The sequence below is a fragment of the Giraffa tippelskirchi genome, chromosome 5, assembly GCF_054371585.1.
Source record: "Giraffa tippelskirchi isolate mGirTip1 chromosome 5, T2T-mGirTip1v1.2.pri, whole genome shotgun sequence".
Classification (NCBI taxonomy): Eukaryota; Metazoa; Chordata; class Mammalia; order Artiodactyla; family Giraffidae; genus Giraffa; species Giraffa tippelskirchi.
The window spans coordinates 83425131-83443187 of record NC_137279.1 but is presented as its reverse complement, the minus strand read 5'-3'; the positions used below and the strand labels follow the sequence as shown (position 1 = coordinate 83443187).

General features: G+C 39.3%; 1 protein-coding gene across 9 annotated transcripts in view; it reads left to right on the top strand.

The window, feature by feature from the left end:
• The window catches only part of PBX1 (PBX homeobox 1), a 329982-nt gene that overhangs the window by 248517 nt on the left and 63408 nt on the right, over positions 1 to 18057 (top strand). For 6 of the 9 annotated variants that reach the window (XM_081494032.1, XM_081494030.1, XM_081494031.1 and 3 more), the window contains 3 exons: positions 1152 to 1311; positions 8484 to 8596; positions 9906 to 9995. In XM_081494032.1, the coding sequence (XP_081350158.1) occupies positions 1152 to 1311; positions 8484 to 8596; positions 9906 to 9995 (363 nt within the window). The remainder of the gene's footprint in view (positions 1 to 1151; positions 1312 to 8483; positions 8597 to 9905; positions 9996 to 18057) is intronic. The other 3 variants (XM_081494035.1, XM_081494036.1, XM_081494029.1) reach the window with 2 other exon arrangements.

The following is an 18057-nucleotide window of genomic DNA, read 5'->3' as shown; positions in this document are numbered from 1 at the left end:
TAATATTACAATGATATGGTTTGATTTTTACAACAGAGGCTTGTCATTTCTGCTATAGTATAAGCTGTTTAGGTCTATTAGGGAATAGCCCTATAAGATTTAAAATTTAGCTAATACATTTTAAAAATAAGTGTAGTTTTGCAAGAATTTTCTTTATCTGCTATTGTTGGGATAAATTAAGTTACATCTAAAGCTGTGGTACATGTGTTACCAACTTTTCTTTTCCTCATCAAATTCATGGTTTGATTTGTAATTGTGTAAAATCACAACATTTTAGTTTGAAATCACATCTGGAATATGGAGTATGAAACTCTTCCTAAAGCAGGAATCATGGGAATAAAACTTGAATTTCACTGTGTTTCCACATGTCTCTGGCAGAGGTCTTGGTATAAAGGGAATGGGTAAGAATCAAGCCAGGACAGCCACTGTGAGCCATGTGAAGAAAATAAATTAACAAGTGAAAGTAAATTAGGTTTATTTTGTGTTTCGGCATTAACATTTAAAGCCTGAAATGCAAAGGAATAATCAGTGCTATGCTTCAGATTTTCCTTATGAAGATAACACCAAGCTTCACACAAAATACTTAGTGAAATTTATTGGATTGAATTATATTGATCCTAAGGTCAGTAGTACAGTGCAGCTAAGAACCTAGTCCATATTAAAGTTACTTAACTAATAAAAATGGGAAATTAATCCATCCATGAAAGCACCCATATGTTGATATAGATTTATATGGATATTTAAAGGTCTGTGTATTTTGATTGCCTAGAGTCAGCTTTAGCATTGGTAAGTAACAGGCATTTCTCCTGAAATGCTAAGTTTTTTTAGTCATATTTACAAGGTAAGCAGATTTAAAATGCTTGCCCTAAAGTAAAACAGTCCTAGTTAAATGAGCAGTTCCTCCATAGAAAAATCTTTGTCACAATGGTTTTCCTAGATTGTGTTATACTAAGCAAGAGAATCTCATTTTTATATAGTTGTTCCTCCCCAAGCCCTTTCTTCAGATCTTATAATTGATGTTGAGAAATCAGAGTTAGGATAAGACTAATGAAATGAAGCCCATCTCTTCAACTCTCTCATAAGCTCTTCCTTCTGTGATGTTTATGCAGGAGGAAATAGTAACTTTCTCATCTTCTCTTAAATCTTTCTAGGTATCAAACTGGTTTGGAAATAAACGAATCCGGTACAAGAAGAACATAGGTAAATTTCAAGAGGAAGCCAATATTTATGCTGCCAAAACAGCTGTCACTGCTACCAATGTGTCAGCCCATGGAAGCCAAGCTAACTCACCCTCAACTCCCAACTCAGCTGGTTAGTGTTTTCTTTGATTTGGGGGAATGGTTCTCCATTTTTATATGTGCTTTCCCTACATTGGGGTTTTCTTTTTATTCTCTAGGTTTTGGACGGGTTGATTTATGTATTTGAATGTCTTTTTTATCATTGATGCTACTTTGGGTTTTTCTTTTTATTTTCAAAACACAATGTGTTTTGCTGTTTATAAGATGGGCTTGTCTGAGGGTTTGTAGTCATGTGTCTATTTAAGTTGGACAGAGGTAAATTGATTGGTTTTGATAAGGAGACCTCTAAATTCTCCTTTCAGAGATTTTAATAAGTACGCTTGACTTAATACTTTGAGATAGTCTCTTGGGGTTCACACATTTAGTTTGTCTCGTATATCTATTTTGCTGTTCCCATCACATGATGTCTGAGTCATTTACTACCATACATTCTATGCAGGGGTATTCACTCTTCTTTAAACATCTCATTAGAATGTTCTGGTCTGCAGAGCCAACTATGATTATTGCTATCAATTGTTTATTGTTGTTGTTCTTTACTGTTTTATTGTGTTGGTTTTCTTTATGTAAACTACAAAATTGCCAGTCATTAATTCAAATGATCCAGATTCCAATTTTCCTGTTATAGTATCTGTCATGTGCTATGCTCCTGATTTTATTTTGGTAAATGTGCATTATATCACTAATTTCAGAGTTAAGGCTAACATAATATATTTTAGGAGTGTGCCAGTTCTTAATTTCCACATGTGAAAAAAAATCACCTATAATACATAAAATATAGCCTTGGTGTTTGTACACTTGGTGTTTGTGGAAGGTATCCATGTTGGTGCTTTTCTAAAGGGAAAACCAGAAATATTTCTTATTAAATAATTATGTAATAAATTAAGTAATAATTTATGTATTAATAATTCATATTAATAAAAGACATTACAATATTTCTCCCCATAGTGAACCAGATGCATTGATTTTGGCTATGGGGTGCACATTTAAGAAAATTGATGCTTTCAACTTTAAAAGGTCACAGATTTAAATGTGTTAGATCATAATATGATTTTTCAATCTAATTTCTAACATTTGGGGAGGTATGTGGTATCTTTGACCTCCCAGCTTGTTTGCCCACTAAAATAAGCTATCTTTCTGCCTTATGGTAGATTGTTATTGGAGATATGTAAGGGTCCACACACTAATGTTTTCTGTGAGCTTCTGGACACTTCTAATTTGTTATCATAAGGTTCTCCAAGTCACAGGGCTATACCATCACAGACTTCTTTTGTTTAAATGGAATCATGCAAGAAGAGTGGCCTGGGCTTTGTAAACATGGATATGGTAAGACAATGTAGAATTCAACCCAGTTATACTTTACCCAGCACTCCAGATTAGGTAACCATAGGGAGCATATTTGCTTTTTGAGGTTTTGTATATGAGTGTGTGTTTTCCTTCTTTTCTCATCAAGGTTTTATTGACAAAGGATCAAGGCTAACAGGTTCAGTAACCAGAGAGTTTCCTTCTTTCCCATCTGGTCAATTATTATGCATTTCAGACCCAACAGCACCAGTTGAATTGCACTGCTAGGCAGACATTTTCACTTGTCTTTTTGGAAGAAGTTTTATTCTGTCAACATTAGCAAAAACACACTCAACACTCTTGCAAAGGTTATCATAATGCAAAACAGATATCAAAATGACTTTTTCCTGTCCCTGATATATCTGCCTCACAGATGGCTTAGCATGATTTATGACTAGTCCTTAGAAGGGCCCCATGGACTCCCTTCATTACTAAGTCCATAACTTCTTTATTCTTTCCTAAAGCACTTAAAAAGAGAAAAGTAAGCATTTTAACCCCCTCGTCTGTGTTTAAGAATTATGTTGGCTCTCTTGGAATGTCAGTCTGTGATTACAGTTTTCTGAGGCATTTTTCTGGTGGCTTAACCTTCATGTGACTATTCTGAGCACAAAGTAAATTATTATGGAAAATTTGAGCTAAGCTTTCCAGTGGTGCCTGAGTTGTTGGAAATAATATGCAGAGAAATCTCTTTGTAAAATAGAGACAAAAGAAAATACTATTGTATATGTGCAATAGCATGGGATTTTAAAAGATAAATGTTTTAACAAGATAAGTTATAAATGGGTTTTTCTATATTTTCTTTGCTCTTAACACAACCCAAATCTCTACTCAGATAAAGGGAGAACTTTCAGCTTTTCACATAGTATGTTTATAAATGTTGTCTACCACCTCCTTGATAAAGTCAAAGAATAAATGATAACTGATATAACAAGTTTTAAATAAGAGTAGTAAGTGAAAATATATTTTGTTTGAGTTTGAAGTCCAGAGGTCTGAAACCTGGAAACTTTATATCCTCAGTATCGAAGCAGGAGTTTTTCCCAGAAGCTTTACTAAATATAAATACTTAGTTCTACTGCAAGATATTTTGTAAGTAAATCTTCCTTATAGAGGCTTTTGTGTGGAGAGCAATATTTCACCATCTTTATTTAGGCCACTTCTAAATATTCCTGTTTGTTGTTATATGCCCAGCCTCCTATTCCCTTAGGCATGATTCATAAAAGTCACATAGGGCAAAGTCCTGTGAGGAATTAGCAAGCATTTAGAGATAATTGGAATGCTTCATATTTTATGCCAGCAGAGCTGGGCAAAATGGATGGAACAAGGATGAAGAATAGAAAGAAGACAAGAAAATTAATTGTTTTGGGGAAAAATGGGGACCAATTGAAGCAATAGTTATAACCCTGGGTCCATAATTCTTCTGGAGTGAACTAAAGTGATGCCTTTTCAATTTCTTATTTTTGATGGAATGATGAAAGCAAGAGTTAATATCTCAGAAAAATAAGGCCCTTTTAGGAAGGTTGGATTATCTACTGGGAAAACTTGGAGGACTTTTTAATATCCAAGAAGAAAGAAATTGGCTTGTGGGTTATAGATATTTTCTGTAGCATGGTATCAACATTGATATCTTATCAGAATCTGTGATTAGCTCAGCAGTCCCTGTTTTTTTGAGGCTCAGAATCCATGGATTGAATTATTTTCCTTAGCTTTGTGTGTCTATGTCAAGGACAACAGGAGATTCAGCCATGACGATTCTTCCTCTGACACTATAGTGGCAAGCTCTAAACTCTTTTATATATTCTTATTGTACTCCTAAAAGGAAGTTTGGTATTTTGAGGGATTATCATATTAAAATCTCTGGACACTGGCTTCCTAACAGAAGTTGATATATAGTACACATGGCTGGAGAGGAGGTGACACATCCAGAGAAGTTTACTGACACTTAACACTAAATCTATAGACGTCCACATGGTTTTGTTTTTTAAAACCAAGTGAAAGAATTTATCCCATTGATGTTTTCTGCTGTGTTCCTTCTTCCCATGTTTCTACCCTTAATTTCTAAGTGGAAGATGAAAACACAGCCTCCTGGAATTGGAGCTCTGGACATGTACAACTACTAAAGGGATTTCATACTGAACTAGATAAACATTCCCTCTTGTACTTTGCCTGAGTAGTAAGTAACAATGATTATTTGATTTTGAGAGGGGAAAATCGTGAAAAATAGAGAAATGAGCATGACAGAGTTAAGCTTACATTGAGCAAACAGGCTGTGTCTTCCAGCCTTCAAATGGTATGGGAGTCCAGTCTGATCAGACTGGCTACCTAATCTATGTGGAGCTTTGATGTCTAGACTGCAGAATTTAAGGCAATACTTGCCATTCGTCTGCTTCCTAAAAATGCTGTGAGTTATAATGAGCTAATATTTTTAAACACCTTGAGTTCTTTAGGAAGGAAAAGGAAATTCATTTTTGTTTTAGGTCATTGGTTCTCAGTTGGGGTAAACTTGACATTTTCGGGTATCACAGTCATTGGGGGTAGGCGTTCCTGGCACCTGTTGGTTAGAGGCCAGGGATGTGTTTGACTATCTTATAATACATAAGATAGTCCTCCACAACGAAGAATTATCTGGTCGAAAATATGAATAGCACCAAGGTCAAGAAACTCTGCTCTGGGTTTAAATTTTATGATTATTATATATATATATATATATATATATATATATATATATATTTTTTTTTTTTTTTTTGGATTTTGAGGTTAACTGAGTTTTTGTTTTTGTTTTTGTTTTCTGAAGAAATTTAATTCTGGAAACTCTTTAGAGTAAAAATAGAGTGTTAAGGAAATTGTCTTATGAAAATGGATGTTAACATATCTCCACATTGTGTTTGAGTGAGCAAATGCATCAAAATCCATAGGTGATCTATTACTTCTCTGTTTAGTTGAGTGCAAATTTAGTTTTGTATATGCCCCCCAATGTCTAGATTACAGTGTAAATGAGCCACTTGCCTCCCTCCCCAAGCCAAATTCAGAACCATTTAACTGGTAAGCATGTCTTAAACTGTGCTTCTAGTCTTTGCCATTACTTTATAGCCACCAGCAGGCAAGGGTTCAGACTGACATTCTCAGCAAGCCAGGTAATTCTCTTTTAGTTCTTTGAGAATTCCACAGCACCTCTGAGAGAGCCCACGTACTATTTGTCTGTGAGTCACATCCTTCCCAGGAGATTATCCAATCTAGTAGAAGTTCTTTCCAACTTCCAGTGCCAGATGAAGAATGTGTCTTCCCGTCATTATTTAGATTTTTGTGTGGACTTGTGTCTGCTTTATTGCAGTTTTCATGGCACCTAGTCTCTTCCCTCAATGCAATCACTGCCTCTAGATACTTATCAGAGAAGCAGAAACCATGGCGCTGTTGTACACGGATGTGCAGAGACAATGAAATGCTGAAACAGCACAGCCAAAAGCACGGGGACTCCGCCTGCAATTACTGCTCTGATTCAAATGCATTTGTACATGAAGTACATTGATATGCGCATATTTGTCTCTATGTACATTAGGCAGCCAGACATATTTACAATTTATCTATGCACATATATTTTTTTAAATCATCTGTGTCAATTGCAGTGTCTGTCTTGTAAATGACACATTCCGTGCCTTCATAGTTCTATGGATGCCATGTTCCTTGGCATCAACATAGCCCTTTGGGGCTTTCTTCCATTTCTCAGTCTGTGTGCTAATTTCCAATAAAGAGTCAACCAAGCATATAGAGTGTATGTTTATTACATGGTATTTGGTTGGGAGAGAAATAGAATACCTGAGCTTCAAACTGAATACTCTCGGGGGAAAAAATCTGATTCATATGAACAATTATAATTTGGGTTCTTAGAGCTGCTGGGTCTTGACTCTGACGACATCTACATGTGAGCACGTGTTGTAATACTATAAAGGTATTAAATACTATTTAGATTATGTTGCTGTGGTTGAAAGAAAGATGTGAGAGGGAGGTAACTATAGATCATATGTTTCTTAACATAGGAATGTGATCTGTGCTATGCACTACTTCACCTACATTGTAGGGAGGACTGTTTGACAGATTTGCACCACATTAATGGAAGGAAAGTCCACACCAAGGCCTCCACCCACTGACTGGGTGTAAACACCTGATCAGATCTTGTACTTATTTTGCCTAAGACCCAACTTTTCTAATTCCTTTCAGATAAACTAAACCTAGAAATGTGTGCCAGATGACATACACAAGACATGTTGCAGAGCCATGAGAATGTCATAGTTCTTTGGATGGTGCTTGCCTTGTCCCTTACCCCTCAAAGAGAGTAACAGTAGAGGATCTATCTACATAGCAGAGTATTAATACTGAGCTGGTTCCTTGCATATGGATTAACACCCCAAAGAACAAAGCAGGAAGGAGATGTTTCTTAACTTGAGGTTTTCCCCAGGTAAATTGCCCTCAAGTAAATCATCTGGTCACTAAATGACTCTTGCCTTGGAAGGATGAGGGTACCATGAAGAGTTAAGGAAAGTGGCAGAGTTTAGAAATCACCGCTAGTTGATCCAAAGTCCTTCCATGGAACAAATAAACAAACAACAACAAAAAAACCTCCTGTTCTGCTTAGCTGCAGCTCTTCATGTGAGGAGGCAGCTCTCTAGGACAGCACAGATCCCCATCTTGGGAGAAAAGAAAGAGTCAGAGCTGGGGCATGAATCATTGTTGTGTGATTCCACACGGATGATGGCGGTCTCAGAACTCAAGGGCAGGAGTGCAATTTGAACACTAAAGGGATGGAAAAAATAGAATGGAACTGACCTGGGTCCCTGAGGTCTCTCCTTTTCCAGGCTAATGTCATGTTTTAACCAAACCTTGCACGTCAAGCTTTCTTTCCTAATGCGCTGAGCTGCACGATGACTTCAGAATAATAATAAGTTTTTCCACGGCCTTGTGTTTAGGTTGGGGGGGGACTAGGTTTACCATAGTGGAGCCAGTGGAACCCAGGTGGTGCCTGCAGGCTGAGTCTGGGCGAAAATGTCATCTCTAGGAGGTGAAAACAGATGGTTAAATGCTCTTCTGGAGACCCACTTGATCATTATTATTATAATTTCATATTTCATGCATGCCTGAGAATTCCTGGTTCAATTTCCGTCTCATCTTCCTCCAAAATGGCAGGTGGCAAGAAGAGCATATTATTCTCATAGATTTTTGCAGTCTTCGTGGCTCTCTTAGACTGTTTGCCACCCAGAAGGGGATATCATCATCTTTCTAGAAAATCAGGAATGTCAGTGACTTGTATCCCAGAGCCAGCCCTACTGTGCAGCGTTGCCTTCGTGCCCCCTCCACCCCCAGGTGCTGCTCCCCACATGAGGGTAGATGGGTGTAGCATTAGCTTATTTAGAATCTAGCTGACAGCTCAGGTTCTCCATCGTGGTGGCAGAAGTATCATCGACTAGCCCATAGTCTCCAGCTCACGGTCCCCCAGCCAGTCCCAGAATTTTAGAGTCATGAAAGAGAGATCCAGGGGCTGGAGACAGTCTCCAGTTCAAATAGACCAAGTTGAGAAGAAAACATGTTTCCTTTCTCAGCTTAAAGTTGCTAAGGGGAAGCAGTCCTACAGGCAACTTGCAGTGAGATGTGGGCTTTATATAACATGAACGATATGCACCCTTTATTGCTTGCTCTGTTCTTCATGCTACTAACCAGACTCTGTTGATATTGTTTTGATTTTAGTTTTTGTTTGGGGGGGGTTGCTTTGCATGTCATTCTTCCTCTTGGCTGTTAGTTGCGGGGGTTGAGCCTTTTCCTTTCTGTGATTCAGGTGCCTCACTCTTTCCTTTCCAGGTTCTTCCAGTTCTTTTAACATGTCAAACTCTGGAGATTTGTTCATGAGCGTGCAGTCACTCAATGGGGATTCTTACCAAGGGGCCCAGGTTGGAGCCAACGTGCAATCACAGGTAGGGACCCAGCCAATGTGCCGCCAGGTGAATGCCTTAGAGTCCAAGAGCCATCAGTCGGATTGGCACTTCCTGCTTCTGTCCAGACAGAAAGAGACAGAGAGAGATGTAGAAACAAAACCTTACCAACAACCAAACCAAAACAAAGACAACCACTGTCGTGGGGAATCTTGTCCACACTTTGTGAATGCATTTGGCTCTGGCTTGTCAGTCATACAAGCAAGGCAGGAGAGGAGCAAGCACAGGGTACGGTGACTGAGGCAAGTGGACCCAGTGTATTCTTTGCTCACAAAAGGGAAAGGGAGGTGTTCAGTCTATCGGCTTGCTTTCCAGGTTTCTTTCTTGTTTGTTGGTTTTTCCACACTCAACATTTGCCCAATATGGAGGTCATTAATGACTAGGCACATACCTTAGTATCTCATGTTTTCATTTTAACCTTTAAAAATACCCAGGCAGGTTGACTAAACTCATCTTTGTCGTCATCCTTGAGGTCAAAGGACTTGAGTTTCTGGTGACAAGTCTGGCCCATGCTGGGAAACAAAAAGCAAGTTGTGTGGCGTAAGCCCTCAGCACTCCTTAGCCAGCAGCTCACCTTCACGACAGTTCAGAAGCCATCCTTCTGTGTGAGCACACAGCCTGACGTGACAGGGTGAAGTTGTGTGCTCTGGGTCAGAGTCGCTAGGGCGATTCTGAGCCAAGCCCACCCAGGGTCCCACCTGCATGAGGAGCAAGAAGCATTATGTGCCTGGAATAGACCAGCTGACTGGTGACTCAGCCCCTTGCTTTGGAAAAATTACCTGGCACCAAGTTTGAAGATATGTAGTCAGACTTTGGTCAAATGACTAGACAACTGGCCATTATGTAAGTCCTCAAAAAGACAGCATTAGTAGCACACTGTTCTCTCTATGAGGTGGCTGAATGGCCCTTCTAAACAGAACCTTGACTTTTATAAGCTCCTGAGCAAAGAAGTTATATAGGACAGTCTGGAGAGAAGGGAAGAATCTTTCAGTCTCCCCACTCACCCACTCCATCACCCAATCCCTGCTGTCTTATGCAACATTAGTTTCATTGTTGGGAAACCCAGCTTTCTTTGACCATTTTTCTGTCTTGCTTACTAAGCTCAGAAAGGATAATGGATTTGGCATAGAGTGGAGGCCCAGCCTCCTAATGGTTCCTTTCCCAGGAAGAATATCTCCAATGGTTGCATTAATTTGGCGTGCCCAAATGGTAGCCTGTGTGGTGATGACCTGTGTCACTTATCCTGCACCTCTCTGACTAATTTCCTCTCTGTTGTTGTTCATCTGTTTAGGTGGATACCCTTCGCCATGTTATCAGCCAGACAGGAGGATACAGTGACGGACTCGCAGCCAGTCAGATGTACAGTCCGCAGGGCATCAGTGTAAGAAAACAAGGCTCCCCCCACCCTTTGTTTTTATTCTATCACTGCCAATTATTTCAAAGCCATAGGGCTCAGAATGCCACTTAGTAGGACTTATCTTAGCTTTACGGTCACCTAGTTTTTCGTTTCTGTATCAGTCATGCCATCGGCAGCATTCTACCCTCAGAAAAAGTGGCAATTGGGCAGGCTTCATGCAGGCAGCTGGCGTCTAGGGCTGTCACACACAATCAGTGTTTGCATGGCACCTGCGGCCTCATGCTTTCAGCTGAGAGGGGCCGCTAAACAGGTGACACCTAGTACAGTGGTAGGAGATGTCGCCACAAGCAGGGACCTGAGAACCTGGTGGGGGAAGATCGGTAACCAGAATCCCTTGCATCCTGGTCTGTGGTCTTTAAAAAAACACCTTTCTCCCATCTAAGGATGATTTTAAAAAAATTAACACAGAGGCTGGCGATGTTGAAGGGGTGGGGAGGGGTGCAGACCATCTTCTACTTGTTCTTGGGTGCACTGGCGGCTCCTGACTAGCATGAAAATTCATAGCGACAAGCTATGTCGCACAGAGTGAAATCGATCAGACAGACACAAGGAGAACCGAGTGTAGATTTGGGACAGCAATCCAACTTGATTTCTCAGATCAATCGTCTGCTATCTCAGCAGCGGTGACAGCAAGCTGGGACAAGAGGGCAGTCTGGAAAAGGAGGCTGTTCTTTGGATCAGGGGTGATTTCCTAGGCTTTTAGAGGTCATCAGATGCTCCAGTAGAACTATTGGCTCAGAACTAGCTAAGAAAACTATGATTGGATGATGGTGAGGATTTTTGTTTGTTTGTTTGTTTCTGTTGTTGGGATTAAAATACATTGGGGATGGAAGGAAGGAAAGGTGGGCATTGTATATTAGTGTAATCCTCGCCTATACTAATTGAGGTATGGCATCTGCAATGAAAATAGTGAGAGCTTTTCAACTCTACATTGGTGAAATTGTACATGATGATGGCCAGACTGGAAGGAAACAAGAGGGTACCAGCTGTTTCATCAGATGAGGAATGGCTGAAAAAATTAGAAATTCCTAACCTATTAAAGAGAAGGTTTGAATGGTAAGTGATAGTTTGAGACATGCTGTCATCTGTGAGATATTGGCTTCGTTCTGAATGATTTAAAGGGAGTAGGGTAGAATCCTGAGTAGAAACATTTCACTTCATTATCAGAAGGGCCTTTCTTACAGTCAGCGCTGTCCAAAGAAGGGGTCTATTGCCTATGGAAGCCAAGGATTCCCCATCATTGGAGCATTCAGGCATGGTTTGGCTAACTATTAATACTTGGTCAGGATGTTGTGGAAGAAGGTTAAGTACCAGGTGGTGACTGTCTTGGGGATTTTCAAGGCTCCTTCCAATTAAGAATTCTTTATTTTCTACCTTACTTTGGCAAAATCTCCTCTGAATTTCTATATTTGTCAAGTTCCTCTCTGGGAGGGAAGTGGGAGGTCAGAGCTGACCCTGTTAAACGTAGTCTGGGCACCTGTGTCTGTTTTTTAGAAAGAGTTTTCAGAGCAGAAGGATTTTTCCCATCTTTTGCTTATACTAATTATTATTCTTGTATTCATGGCTGACTTGCCAGGGGCCTGCTTAGAAAGATCCAGGACAGTATGATGTAGAATTCTATTCTCAAAAATGGATTCCAAATGAATTAAGTTGTTCTGTGTTTGGGGAGGGAGGTGGTTGTTCAAGTACATAGGCATGTATACATTGCCTGGATCTTTTTGAGCTGGAATATAGGTCTTTCCAGGAAAAGTTTTGCTCTGTGTGTAAGTGGATAAGAGGAACATGATGAAAGGATAAGAGTGGGGAGGAGACTGTGGACACACTCAGAAAGAGAACTGAAGAAACTCTACGTGACTGGGCAGGAAGTGGGGCTGACATTTCTGCTCTTTGGCATCTTTCCTAATTGGGTAGCACAGAAGAGAGCAGCACTCAGACTCAGGGGGCTCCACATGGGCCCCTCTGACGTCATCTGGTGGGCTGGGAATCATTTCTGAAATAGTGTAACCACACATGTGCAGACTATTATGTCTGATTACATAAACCCACCACAAAAACTGGGCTGGAAAATGCCACTTGAAAGAGTCTCATTTTGCATTAATTTTTTTCCCCTGTGAACTGTGTTTATTTTATTTCAGGGTCTTTAGTACACAGGGTAAATGAATCAAAGGCTGATCATGATATGGTCTGTTCCTTTGGTATCAATTTTAAGTTGTGTCACCTGCAGGAGACTAAGCTTGTCAGAGCTATTTTTAGAGAGTGGTATTAGATGCCAAGACATGTGTATGTACAGAGAGGGGCACTGGCTGCTAGGAGGAGAGAGAGAGAGAGGAGTGAGATGAGAAGAGACAAGGATAGGAATGAAAGATTTGAGCCAAGGAATAAAAATAAACAATTCCAAAACCCAAGGAGGCAATGGAATTCCCAGCTGGGCTCTGGATTGTGTTTCACTCAGTGGAGGACATTTTCTGGGCAGCCTTCATCTGCTCCCCTGACGAGATTTTTACAGCACCCACATCTTATCCAACCAGTGTCTATTTTAAATCTCATGGAGTTCAGGCCACTCGCATTAACTCAGCCCATGTAGCAATGGGGTCACAGTGTGTAGTGGTAAGAACCCTTCACTGGGAGCTGAGACACTCTGGTCCTTGTTACTGTCATGTGTCCATGGGCAGGCATCAAACCTTGTCTTTTATAAAATGGGGGTAATTCCCACTCTTAATACCTTCATGGCTGCTTTAGGGGAAATGAGAAAATAGGTAGGAAAGGGCTTGGCAAAGCATCAGTTCTTCCACATGAGTGCAGATGAAATGTTGTAAGTGATAACTTTCTAATTTGACCTTTTTGCTCTATGTGAGCAGTTTTCCCAGTAGGTAGTTCCTAGTGAAGGTAAGTTAGGACACAGTTGTAATTTTTTTTTCTCTTCAGATGGAAAGGTATGCTTTTGAAAAGGATACAGAGTTATACAAGGCTTAAGGACCCCCTTCCTTAGCCATGGTGAGCTTTAAATTATACCTCCTTAAGTGCTTTGTGTTCTCAAATGACAACGGGCAAAGTATACTGGGTTTAGAGTGGTTCTAAGAGATGGAGGGAGATTATTTCACCTCTCCGTCAATCAGACAGACTGAAAGATCACTTAGCTCTCAAAGCCACTCTTTCCTTTCCCATGACCACCATCCTCCTTCTAAAAAAGTTTATTAGCTAGGCTATTGTGAATATTTCTTAATTACCATTACTGCCTTTAGTGTCTCCTTTCTCTTACCCACATCCCCTGAATTTTGTCATTCCTTTCCCAGTAATCATAAGCACCTCTCTATTGCCCACCTAAGATAATGCAGTCCCTGAGTCTGACATTCAGAATCCTCCACACTCTGGCCCCATCTACCTATCCATCCCCCTCATCCTGTCATCCAGTAATTTTTGGATGCCAAGCAATGTGGTCAGCTCAACTTTACCTGGCTACACACATCCCCCTACCTTCACACCTACGTGTCGTCTATGGAAATATCCTTTCTTCCTATATTACCTTCCCTGTCCCACCCACTCCCCCACATCCCACTGACTGTCCCACACCCAGCTCCTCCTTATTGTTTGTCTTCTTAACCCTCCTTTCCCTCTTCTCTCTATCATATATACACATTCCCTTGTATTACAGATATGTGCACAGACACACTTCACACTCTCTGTCTTTCATTCCCAAATACATATATGGTCCTAAAATGTATATATTAGTTGCTCAAAACATGTTTGTTGAATGAATAAATCAGATAGAAGGAGACAAGCTACCACTGACTTTTAAAATGCCACATCTTACATAACAGCTATAAAGGATCTAGTAATGACTTTTCTCTTAAATGACTTACTAACTCACAATAGGTTCTCTTTTTAACTCAAAAAGCTTTTTAAATATTCCTTTTAGGAAAAACTTTTTGACCAAGGCAGATTCTCTGAGAATAAGAGTCAGATCAGCATTAAATAAATTAAGCTGTACAGTGATGATATTTTCAAGAGAATTATCACTTTGAATTCCTTAATGCTACCTTTCCTAACAGAATCCCCTTACCAAAACCTGTTTGTGGGGTAGCCATCCACATAGCAAGAGAATATCTTTTCTTTTTTTAAAAAAAATTTTATTGAACTATAGTTGATTTACAATATTGTGTTAATTTCTTCTGTACAGCAAAGTGACTCAATTATACATACATATATACACACACACACACACACACATTCTTTTTCATATTCTTTTCCATTACGGTTTGTCACAGGATGTGGAATATAGCTCCTTGTGCTATACAGTAGGACCTTGTTGTATATCTATCCTATATATAATAGTTTGCATCTGCTAATCCCAAACTCCCAGTCCTTCCTTCCCCTCTGCCCCAGTCCCCCTTGGCAACCCCAAGTCTGGAGAACATCGGTTTTTATGGGGTTCTCAATGCTGTCTCTACCAGACTTTGGACCAGAACCTGTATGAGCAGGTGACAGGTGGCAGCAACCTGAAGTCAGGAAACTTGGATTCCTCTTGTGGCTTTTCTTCTGGCAAGTCTCTTCGTCTCTATATCATTCATCTGTCAAATTTACCCAGTGAATAAGCTCTGAGGTCCTTTCAGCTTAGTTAATTCTGGAGTCCTACAAGTATGCTTTTTGATTTCTGCTGTTCACTCCAGGGACACCAGCCTCAACCATAGGCTCCTCTCGCCAGACAGCTCTTCCCTTTGCGCCAGCCTCCACCGTGCTTGCTTGCTGCTCCATCATTCCCCTCTCTGATTGAATCTTGAGGGAAGGAGAGAGCTTGCCTCATGTGAACTTCTCCCTTTGAATTCAGACATTTGTGGTGGCAGAAAGCATTCAGATTTAGAGTGAAATAATTTATTTTTAATTATTTTAGAATGTGACTTAAGTGAGTAAGTTCACTCCAGTCCCCTCTTAAATGTTGTTAGATAACCAATGTAAGAGTTTTCTTACTCAAAAGATGAAGTGAAAATGGAAATAAAGTGTTGGTATTCTCTCTATAAAGGCAGAGTGCCGTTAACGTCAGTTGATGACAAAAAAATCTCATTGGTTTTACTTTGTGATAATTATAGTAGTGGGAAAATAGCGATGAAGCTTTGATCTTTGTAAACCATAACTTACATGTTTTTATTTTTGTTTTTGCTTTTTCCCAAGTTAGGCAAAGGGACAAAAGGACATTTATGAAGAAAATAAATAAAAAGTAGAAATTGGGGCAAAAAATAGTGAACTATTTTAGTGAACATGTTTCAGGCATTTGGATATCACGGAGGTTACTTGGTAATATTTGGCCACATGCCATCATTTTAATTTTTTCTTAACTACTTCTGAGAGACCTCCTTCCACTTAAAGTATACAAGATGTTGCCACACATGGAATTGTAGGGAATTGTGGGGAGTGAGAATGATAATTAAAATCATATGCAGATCTTTAAAAACTCACTTTAATTATATGAAGTCTTAATTGTTATACCAAACCAAATGTGAATTTGAAGATATTAAAACATTCAGATGTGCCCCCAGTTAGTTGCCTTTGGGTTCCTCTGGTCCTATGACCAGGTAGCAGTGAACAGCCCCAGGCTAGAGGGTAAAGAGTATGAGGACAGGCTTGAGCGTAGTGAACCAGTGTCTACAGGGTTGAATTGTCCCTGATGACAGAGCCAAAAGGAAACAGAGTAAGTCCCTTTAGCTTCTTACATGATGTGGCCTTTAAGCCTTAATACTGTATCAACTGAGCATTTGAGACCAGAAAAGTATTTTGTTTGAGTCCACAATATTTTGAACCAAAAAAAAAAAAAAAACTCAATATTGTAATTTCATATGCAATTCATTGGTTTTCCTCAGCTGCCAGGTAAAAGTCCTTATAGGTATAAAAGATGAATGAGGCCAGATCATTCAATGGCATATTCATGCATTCATATATTCATTCATCTATTTACTCATCTATTCATTCATATATTTACTCATCTATTCATTCATATATTCATTCAATAAATATATCATCAATAGCATTTTTGACCTAAGGGAATGAGGCTACTTCATAATATATTCAGGTCAAGTTGGAGACCCTGATGCCAATCAGGGTGTATTTTAACTTTCAGTCTCACACAACACTTTATTTGAGATTAGGCTTCCTGTTCTTGGAATACTAGGTAGGACAAGGGAACCAATAAATTCTGTAGTTTAGGAGGGGATTTGAAATTAAGTTATAAAGGAAAAGAGAGGAATTCAAGACCAACTAGCAATAGTTTGAGAAATCTACTTCCCTCCTGACAAAAATGTCATACCAGGGACCATATAATAAAGTAAGTATCCCTTTGTGGAGATGCCTTTCTCTTTAGAAGTAGAAGTAGTCACAAAGAGTTTTGTTGATCTCAAACCTAGTGATACAATCACTCCAAACATGATCACATTTAAAGTGCATGTGGGGAAATGTGTGTACGTATCTTTTATTTCTGCTACTTTCTGCCTGTGTGACTGGACAAGTCACTTTCTCTTGATAGGATTCAGTTTCCTGACCTCTAGAAAGGATAGTTGAGCTGAATGATGTCAAAGGCCTCTTCCAGTATCCCTGTTCTTACCAGCATGATGTTTTTCCATTCCTAAGAAAATATGGGAGGAAAGGAAATATACTTAAAAGCTATAAGGAAAAGATAAATTTGTGTTTTGGGGAAGAGTGTCATCTATGATGTAATAATGGCACCATGCTTTTTTCACTGAAATTGACATATAGCATCATCCTGCCCATTTGGGCCCACATATATGCCTGGACAGTCATGCTGTCCTTGGGCTAGGACTGGGGTAGTTGTTCCAGATTCAAGTCTCCCCTGCCTTCTGCTCTATAAATAAAAAAATTACAACCTCCAAAGGGCAGTTTGTTTTTGTGGTTGCTCCTGAAAGTGGCATAGCCCCTTAGACCTAAGTAAATATTAAGCTAATTAAATTGGCTGAATTCAATTGTGGGAAAAGTTAGTATTGATTTCAGAAAATGGCCCCCTTGCCCTCTGGGAAGGATTTTCATGTTCTTAGACAAACTTATTTTCAGATAAAATATTAGACCTGTTTTAAAGAAAATGCAATTGTTATTTTAAAGTTTGGTACATTTAAAAAATCTCTATCTCTGGCTCTAATTGAATTTAGGGAAATTCTATTCCATGTCTTTAAATATTCTCCAGTTTCACAGAGATATAAGGCAGAAGGCATGATTGACTTGAGTCTGAAGCAGCTAACCAAATAAGTAAATGAATAAATGCTTTATTCAACAGATTTAAGAACCTTCTGATACCCAGTGCCAGAAATGCAAATATCAGTAGGACGTGGTTCTTGTCCTCTGTAAAGTCACAGAAAGCTAGAAGGGCTGGGAGTTTCCTGGTATGGTCCCCAGCTTCTCTGAAAGGGGAGGACTATGGCACCAAATGTCATCAATGTAATATTATTTTTAGAGAATTTGGGGAATGGCCATCATAAAAGGTATTTACATATATATAATATTCCTATCAACTAAAAATATATGCTTATAAACATGGATTGACTTTGCCATTAGTTTATAGATTTGCAAAGTGACTCTGCCAAAAGCTATTCATCTAAAGTTGTGCTTTCCAAAAGAACTTTTTTGCACTGGTGGAAATTTCACTGATGTCCTATAAGTTAACCATTAGCCACACATGGTCGTTAGGTACTTGAAATGTGGCTAGTGTGACTAGAAAAATGGATTTATTAATTGTGTCTGATTTGATGGCTGGTGGCTGCCATGTTGGACAGAGCAATTCTAGATGCTCTGCCAGTCCCATAGTGGTCACCAAAAGTGGCACGATAGTGTTCAAGCTGTGGAAACAGTAGACTTCCTAACACAGAACGCAGAAAGGCATGCTTTCTGCTTAAATAAGCCTTTCTTTGTATAAATTGAACTCTATTAAAAATTAACCATATGCAAGAAGTTAACTCAGATTAGCATAATAATGTGCTTTAAACAATGAAATAATTATACGAAGGAAGATTGAAAATACAAATACATAAAT